This window comes from Rana temporaria, chromosome 1, assembly GCF_905171775.1.
Source record: "Rana temporaria chromosome 1, aRanTem1.1, whole genome shotgun sequence".
NCBI classification, from domain to species: domain Eukaryota; kingdom Metazoa; phylum Chordata; class Amphibia; order Anura; family Ranidae; genus Rana; species Rana temporaria.
The window spans coordinates 337,632,950-337,642,483 of NC_053489.1; the positions used below are offsets into that span (position 1 = coordinate 337,632,950).

At 42.6% G+C, this 9,534-nt stretch overlaps 1 protein-coding gene across 2 annotated transcripts in view; it reads left to right on the forward strand.

The window, feature by feature from the left end:
- The window catches only part of SUSD1 (sushi domain containing 1), a 247,166-nt gene that overhangs the window by 147,554 nt on the left and 90,078 nt on the right, over positions 1–9,534 (forward strand). For both annotated transcript variants that reach the window (XM_040361305.1, XM_040361296.1), the window contains exons 21-22: positions 827–917; positions 4,791–5,037. In XM_040361305.1, the coding sequence (XP_040217239.1) occupies positions 827–917; positions 4,791–5,037 (338 nt within the window). The remainder of the gene's footprint in view (positions 1–826; positions 918–4,790; positions 5,038–9,534) is intronic.

Sequence of the window (9,534 nt, forward strand, 5' to 3'; positions counted from 1 at the left end):
GAACGTAACTTACGTACAGCCCTATTTGCGAACGACTTACGCAAACAACATAAAAATTTCAAAATTCGACGCGGGAACGACGTCCATACTTAACATTGCGTACGCCTCATAAGAGCAGGAGCAACCTTACGTCAAAAAAGCCTAACGTAAATGACGTAACAAAATAGCGCCGGGCCTACTTACGTTTGTCAATCGGCGTATCTACCTAATTAGCATATTCCTTGCGTAAATCGACGGAAGCGCCACCTAGCGGCCAGCGTAAATATGCAGCCTAAGACACTTACGCCAGTCGGATCTTAGGGAAATCCATGCAGAGCCTAGCCTGGGCCGGACTTACCATTAGGCTTGACTGGGCTCAAGCCCATGGGCCCCATCCAATAGGGGTCCCCTGCCTGTTAAAGTCTCCTTACTTTTTTCTTGTATTATTTCTCCAGCACATGCGCTTCCGTCCACTGAGTCACGGCACGCTCTGTGTGTGCCATTCCCAGGGCCGATCCGCCCTAAACGCTTGCTACGCAAGCTGCGTAAGGCCCCCGCAATGTACTCGGGCCCCCGCCTCCCCCTCGTGTCCTTCTACAAACACGTGACATAAATAGGTAGCACCTGGCATACCCTGATCACTCTCTCAAAAGACTGAAGTCATGCTGTATTGAGGCAACTACTTCCCTACTTCTTCTTTAGAATATTTGTTTGAAAATTTTAATAACAACCAATACTGGTTACCAGAATCTTTTTTTTTTCTTCATTTATTATTGTATGAAAAAGTGTATTCTTAATGTAATATGACATTTTTTTTTTACTTTTGTTCTGCATTTATCTATTTCAGAACTTCCACCTTCTAAAGTGAAAATTGTACCAGTAAACAGTCAGTTACCAAAAATTAGCTTTCGAAGATCTGACAATAATGAACACATCAGGTAAAGCGCTGCGTAATCCCATCCATTGTCGCCACTGTGCCCTTTAATTGTTGCCACTGTGCCCTTTGTCGCCACTGTGCCCTTTAATTGTCGCCACTGTGCCAATTGTCGCCACTGTGCCAATTGTCGCCACTGTGCCCTTTGTCGCCACTGTGCCCTTTGTCGCCATTGTGCCCTTTAATTGTCGCCAATGTGCCAATTGTCGCCACTGTGCCCTTTGTCACCACTAGGGATGAGCTTCGAGTTCGACTCAAACATTGCCTGTTCGCCTGTTCGGCGAACAACAAACAATATGGGCTGTTCGCGGCAAATTCGAAAAGCCGCGGAACACCCTGTTAAAGTGTATGGGAGAAATCTAAAGTGCTAATTTTAAAGGTTAATATGCAAGTTATTGTCCTAAAAAGTGTTTGGGGACCTGGGTCCTGTCCCAGGTGACATGTATCAATGCAAAAAAAAGTTTTAAAAATTGCATTTTTTTCGGGAACAGTGAATTTAATAATGCTTAAAGTGAAACAATAAAAGTGAAATATTTGTTTAAATTTCGTACCCAGGGGGGGTAGTAAAGTAAGCATGTGAAAAAGCGCATGTTTTCCGTACTTAGAACTGTCTCTGCACAAAGTGTCATTTCTGAAGGAAAAAAAGTAATTTAAAACCGGACTCGCGGCTATAATGAATTGTCGGCTCCGGGCAATTCAGAGAGAATTCATTCATAAAAAAAAAATAAAAAGCGTGGGGTCCCCCCAAATTCAATTACCAGGCCCTATTAAGGGGAACCCCGCCGTCAATTTAAAAAAAAAATGACGTGGGATTCCCCCCAAATATCCATTCCAAACCCTTCAGGGTGTTCGCAGGTTCTGGTGCGAACCGAACAGGGGGGTGTTCGGCTCATCCCTAGTCACCACTGTGCCAATTGTCACCACTTAGCCAATTATCGCCACTGTGCCCCAGTAATTATAGCCACTGTGCCCTGTAAAATGCTGCCCCCCCCCGCCCGCCACTTACCTTTCTGGGGTCAGCCATGCTCCTTCCATGGTCCCTCGATGTCTTCTCCCGCCCTTGATGACGCTTCAGCCAATCAGGTTACCGGTAACCAGAACCGGGGAACCTGATTGGCTGAGATGCCTGTCAGTCTCATCCAAGGAACGCACCCCCTGTGCGTCCCTTGGATAAGTATTTGGAAGCCGAATTACAGCCTGAGGGCTGTAATCGGAAAGAGCTGGCTCTGATAGGCACTTCCACAGCCAACCAGCTGCCGTTATTCAGATGGCCGACGCTCACCAGGGGGCCGGCCATCTGAATAGTCGGCGGCAGCGGCAATACAATGATTCATGCAATGCATGAATCTATGTATTGTATCAGTGGCGGTACGGAAGCGAGAGGGGGTTTGAGAGAGTTTTGCTAGACAGGCAAAATGTTTTAATACATTTTGACTTGATATACAAGCGATGTCTTGATATATGAGTAGCGTCATGTCACAACTGAGTATAAAAAAGAAGAGAGGCGCCTCTAAGTGTAGCAATATGGAAGATTGAAGATTCAACATTTAGCAACATATTGCTTCACTTAGGGGTGCCTCTCTTCTCTTTTATACCCTGTAAAAAAAATGCTTTGATATACAAGTGCTTTGGATTACAAGCATGTTTCTGGAACAAATTATGCTCGCAATCCAAGGTTTTACTGTATTCTTAATTCATAAAACAGAGCTCTCTGATAAATAATGTTGTCAAGTGACCCTGTTAATACCCTTTATTCTCCAAACAAGTAAAATGATAGCTGAACTTTCTAGTAAATGAACCAATGAGCTTGTGAGAAAAAAGTGCTTAAAATGAACACAAAAAGATTGAAAAATTTTACTGTTTAACAAAAAAAAGCATGGAATATCCATGTTATATGCAGAGCCATTTTAGTGGTGTGCAAAAAATAAACGTAGAATAAAGCAGATGCATAAATGGCTGCCAAAGATTGCCCTTATAAATATAGATATGTCCTGATAATGATTAAATCATCCAACAATATAGCCACAATCCCTGTTTTTCTTCCAAACAAGATGGATGAATTATGAAAGTGTGAAGAAGGACCAGATAACATTTTTTAAGGTTCATTATATTTTATGGTCCGTGGTTTAATATGTGGTCCATTTATCTGCAAATGTATGTAATTCACCTGTACTGAAATAGTAGATGTGAAGTCTAGCTGGTTATGACCCCTCTAGTCTTGTACGTTCTCAGTTAGTAATAAATTGGGTGCTTACTGTTTCATATGTTCAATTTTGTGCACTTTGTGAGGTAACAGCGGTGTACTGTGTGGGGCACAAGCTCTAACAATTAAGGTATAATATGGCAATATATGGTGCATTCACCTGCAGATGAAACATACCCATTGACATTAGATGCCTTTCCATATGTTTTCGGCCAGATTCAGTGACAATCTAATATTTACGGAATCTAAGATTCACATACAAATAGATCGGCGCAGCGTATGTGAGATACGTTACGCCGCTGTAACTTACATTAGGCCGGCTCGAATCCCCAAAGAATTTGCGCCGTAAGTTACAGCGGCGTAGTGTATCTCAAGCGGCGTAAGGGCGCGGAAATCAAATCGGCGATTAGGGGGGCGTGTTTCATTGAAATGAAGCGCGTCCCCGCGCCGAATGAACTGCGCATGCGCCGTCCCGAAATTTCCCGCCGTGCATTGCGCTAAATTACGTAATTTTTTAACATAGACGTGACTTACGTAAATTCCGATTCACGGACGACTTACGCAAAAAAAAATAAAAAATTTGAATTAAACACGGGAACGATGGCCATACTTAACATGGCAAGTCTAACTATATGCGACGAAATAGCAGCTTTAACTATACGCCAAAAAAAGCCGACTACAGAAGCCGTAAAAAAATGCGCCGGCCACTCGTACATTCGTGGATCGTCGGAAATAGCTAATTTGCATACCCGACGTGGAAAACGACGTGAACGCCACCCAGCGGACGCCGAAGTATTGCATCTTAGATTCGAAGGCGTAGGAAGACATACACCTGTCGGTTCTAACCCAGAAGCCGTCGTATCTTGTTTTGAGGATTCAAAACAACGATATGACGCGGGAAATTTGAAAGTACGCCGGCGTACTCGCTCTGTGGATCTGGCCCTACATGTTTTAGACTTTTTTTTTTTACATTTCTTCAGTTGCTTCCTGGATTCTGGCATAGGCCAAATTGATGTCATACATCCTATGAGTCTTTTTCCATGAGATTCTCTTTCATCTGGGTAAGGGGAGGAGGGGTTTTCTCAGGTAAGCACACCCTCCTGAGAAAAAGAAGAAATGGCTGCACATCCAAAGTTTCCAAGAGTGCTTTTTATTGCAGACGGTCAAAATACACCAGGGACACACGGTGTTAGTCACGTAGATGCATCTCACACATCTGATTTGTGCTTAATCAATGGTACGTGACTAACATCTGGTGTCCCTGATGTATTTTGACCGTCTGCAATAAAAGGCACGTTTGAAAACTTTGGATGTGCAGCCATTTCTTCTTTTTCTCAAGTTTTGCCTGCATGCCCAAGCTAAGGGCAGATGGATTCCAGAAAGTAAATGCTCCATTAACCATCAGCCCTTCAAAGTGATTCCTCAGCAAAATAAAACATGGAGGATGGATGAGTTTGCTTTGAATTTTTGAATATTAAAAATTAATTTAATTGCATTTTGGTTTATGGTGCTCAGATGCAGTGTAGTTCTTCTTTAACAAGAGCAGACTCATTGAAATAAGATGTTAGGATAATTAGATAATTCTAACGATGACATGATTTTGTTTGCAATTTAAAATATCGCCTGGAAGTCGCTTCCCATTGAAGCTCACCATTAACACTTTGCCTTTTCCAGGTCATACCAGGTGTTTGTGATTCAGCCAATGTCTTGGTGTTCCTTTACTTGTGAGTCTTTGGAAGCTGTCACGTACTTCAGTAATATATCTAAGATGCAAGGATATGTCACTGCTGAGTTCTTCCCTGGAGACACTCCCGAACATCTGGAGCTGTTGGTTGGGGACAGGCAATACTATGGAGACTTCTATAATGCTCCCTTAGAACGAGGGAAAGACTACTGCATAATATTAAGAACTGTCAGCAAGGTATGTTTCTCTTCTGAAGAAGATGTATTTTTATCTAAATCTATATATGTAGTAGAAATTACATTTTATTATAGGTAAAGCAACAGGAGAAATGTAAAACGATTACATTTAGTCCAAATACTGTAAATGCATTACATGATTGTCAGTCAAATTTATCATCCTTTACCTATAGCAGAACTCCATTTTTTATTTTTTTGCCTACTTCTCCTCTTTCTATGGGCAAAGAACTTAGTAGAACATTATTCACGAATTTCATGATCCATCCCCCTGAATCCTACTCCAGTCTTTCTGGTTGAACCTCTTCCAGGTGGAATGATGCTTAGTGCCACTAAAGGTTTTTCCTGTGGAGCTGGGAGCGGGGCACACCCCTATCAATCAGGCATGACTGACAATGGAGTGGCATAAGGCCTGGTACACACGTCCGAGAAACTCAACGGGCGAAACACATCGTTTTGCTCGTCGAGTTCCTTGTGAAGCCGTCGAGAAACTCGATGTAACGGTCACCACCGTTTACGACCTTCCATCACATCCAAGACAGCTTATCGACACTCCAACCAACAGGACCCGATCCATCCCATTTGCCCAGAATCAAGACGAGACACGCAGCTCTGTACTTGTTCCAAATGTAATGACAACTTGGTTTCTTTCAGTCTTATATACAGTACAAGGCATTAAAGGAACAATCAACTCCCCACCCACACATCACACCGTGGGGGCTTCAATCACATTCTTTGAGCTAATTACTAAACATTCTAGACATGTCGGCGCCGGCCTATAATTATCATGATCTAATCACTGCACATTCCTTCATTAACAGCATAACAAACAAAACACCATCACACACAATGATCTCTTCAATCCACATCCCTAGACAGACGTTCTGTCTTTGCATACAGCTTGACCGAAACGTATTCACACCTCTGAGCAACAATAGGCTTAAAGCAGTGTTATCACACAATGAAAGGTCTTCCAGGAGCCTGACTCAATTAGCATGTCACTAGTCAGGGCTAATCATAGAATGAGTCACTATTGACTGGTTGGGTCACAATTAACCAACATCTTGCAGTATCTCAAAATCCTGCAATATGAACTATCAGTGATGTCCCCTGTCCTGTAATTTAGGACATCATTTCTCAGTCACTCTATGGCCCTATCGGACATAAGGTGACCCTAGACATAAGACTCCTTGGTGACGCCGGTACAGATGTACCCCTCATCCTTACAAAGTCTCTGGGTGTCCCGGGTCATTCCGTTACACTCGACAAGCCAATTTTCTCCATTCCCATCAAGGAAATAGAGAACATGCTTTCTTTTTGGCTCGTCGAGTTTCGCCACAGTTTCCTCAACGGAAATGTACACACGACCGGTTTCCTCGGCAAAAAAATATCTCCCAGCAAGTTTTTTGCTGTTTTTTGCTGAGAAACTCGGTCGTGTGTACGAGGCCTCACATGAGCGCTGGGCTATGAAGAGAAGCCGCCACTGAAGAGGCTAAAATGGGACCCCAGCTCTTCACAAGAGCACATGTATGACAATTAGAATTATGGTATTAATTGTAATTTTAATAAATGTATTGTGGGGAGGGGATCTGTAAAGGGAAGAGATACATGGGCAGGGGGCCCTCTAACTGGAGTTCTGTTTTAAGATCTCAATCACCTCTTGCAGTCTAGCTTAAACCAACCATATTCATACAGTATATGACTGCCACTGTCCAATAATTTTTATTCAAACATGTCTTGCGAAACCCATAGTAATAAACTAGCCTAAAATGTCATATATATTCAGGGCTTTTTTTCAGGGGGAACTTGGGGGAACTCAGTTCCACCACCTTTGGCTCAGACCCTTTGGTGCCTGCTCACCACAATCACTTGTAAACACAGAAGTCTGGTTTCTGTGTTTACAAGTGACAGCTTTGTAACCCCCCTGAACTCTGCACTCTGTATGTAATGCAATTCTGATATTTAATGCCCCTTTAAGACCCTTCTACTGTTTGTGAAATCTGAATGGGTCGTGGTTGAGTTCCTGCACCTATTTTCTGAGAAAAAAAGCTCTGTATATATTTAAAGGTAAAATGGACTCTAATGCCCCATACACACGAGCGGAATTTCCACCAGAAAAAGTCTGATGTGAGCTTTTCATCAGAAGTTCCGACCGTGTGTACGCTCCATCAGATTTCTGCTGTCAGAATTTCCGGCAGCAAAAGTTTGAGAGCAGGTTTTCAAAAATTCCTATCAGAAAATCCGTTCGACTGTATGCAATTATTTTTCTCGCCTCGTTGTAGTGTTTTACGTCACCGCATTCTTAACGCTCGAAAGTTCAGAGAACTTTTGTGTGACCGTGTGTATGCAAGCCAAGCTTGAGCGGAATTCCGTCGGAAAAACCATCCAACTTTTTTCTGATGGAAACTCTGCTCGTGTGTACAGGGCATTAGGCAGTCGTGGATGCAGATTGACCAAATATAGAACATATCACTGTATGATAACTGTATGAAAACTACACCTTTCAGTGTATGGAGTTTTGTACTATTGTTTCTAGAATACTCGTTCAGATTTAAATACTATATGCAGGGCCAGCCCTATGATGGGACCGGATGGTACCATGGGTACCAGGCAGCACTTTTAGGGGGGCAGCATATTTTTTGTGCTATAAATATATTTTTTTTTACTTTTTGCTATAATAAATATCCCCAAAATTTAGAAAAATAAACAATTTTCTTCAGTTTAGGCCAATATGTATTCTTCTACATATTTTTGGTACCAAAAAAAACAAAACATAATTAGCGTACATTGATTAGTTTGCGCAAAAGACATTGTGGCCCTTTATACTCCTGGATACATGTATAGAGCCATGGCAGGTCCTTTTATACGCCTATATGCATGTATAGAGCCATGACAGGCCCTCTTTTTACATCTATAGAGCCATGACAGGTCCTCTTTATACTCCTATATACATTTATAGAGCCATGGCAGGTCCTCTTTATATTCCTTTACATGTAAAGAGTCTCGACAGGTCCTCTATATACATGTATAGAGCCATGACAGGTCCTCTTTATACATGTATAGAGCCATGACAGGCCCTCGTAATACTCCTTTATACATGTATAGAGCCATGTCAAGTACTCTTTATAGTCCTATATACATTTATAGAGCCATGACAGGTCCTCTTGATATTCCTTTACATGTAAAGAGTAATGACAGGTCCTCTTTATACTCCTTTATACATGTATAGAGCCATGACGGGTCCCCTTTAGTTATCATAATATAAAATAATGAATGTGGGGGCCTTTTGGTTGGCGTGATTTTTTTTCTGGGGGGGGGGGGCAGCATTTCATTCTTGCGGTCCCAGGCAGCACAATGTCTTGGGCCGGCACTGACTATATGCATAAAATCCACTCATTTTTTTTACATCCTAACTTTTTAAAGCCCACTTGCTGAAAATGGCTGCTTACACAGCTATACCTTTCTATAGAGACAGATCTCAAAATGAGAGACTAGCCTATTAGAACATGACATGACTGTTCTGCTTCAGTTTTTTATTTTAACTGGTCTTCCTTATCTCTGCTATCAAAGCAATAAGGGGGTTAGCACCCTCTTTTGAGTTCCTAGCAGCTTCCCCATTACCTCCTTTCTTTGTCAGACTACTCCTGCTCATTCATGGCTGCCTCTGGGCCTCAAAATTCTCACCTGCGTACTGTTTATGGGCGATCTAACATGGTGAAATCTGCAGCAGACAGGAACATGTTTGCACATTTGGCCACAAAATTGTATGTTCATTGGAGTGTGTCGGTTCTCTGATACTGACTTGCAGGTAGAACTAGACCATACAATCTGGTTGTCCGTTGTAGGGTTGGTTTGACTATTCGTTTTGATTCTAGGATTACATACAGTGGCCGGGATTCAGAAAGGACTTACGACGGCGTATCTCCAGATACGCCGTCGTAAGTCCAAATGAGCACCGTTGTATCTATGCGCTTATTCAAAAAGGCAGTTACGCCTGATTTTGGCCAAGATACGACCAACGTAAGTCTCTTACGCCGTCGTATTTTGGGTGCATATTTACGCTGGCCGCAAGGGGCGCTTCCGTAGATTTATGCGTCGAATATGCAAATGACCTAGATACGCTGATTCACGAACGTACTTGCGCCCGTCGGATTTAGCTACGCCGTTTACGTAAGGCTTATGTCCGGCGTAAGTTTACCCCTCATAAAGCAGGGGTAAGTCATGTTAAGGTATGGATGTCAGAAACGTCAGAACAGCGTCGTATTTTACGTTGTTTGCGTAAGTCGTACGTGAATGGGGCTGGGCGTAAGTTACGTTCACGTCTAAAGCATTGAGCCGACGTATCTTAGGGACACCTGTGGTGTTTATATTGGTCCATCAGTGCACCAACACCTTTGCAGCCATTGTGCTACATGCTGGGTGCTTAGTGTGCTCTTGTACCTTTAAGGAGGGGTGGCTTCCCTTCAGTTCACCTGCCCCTTTCTATCCATTTAAATGCATG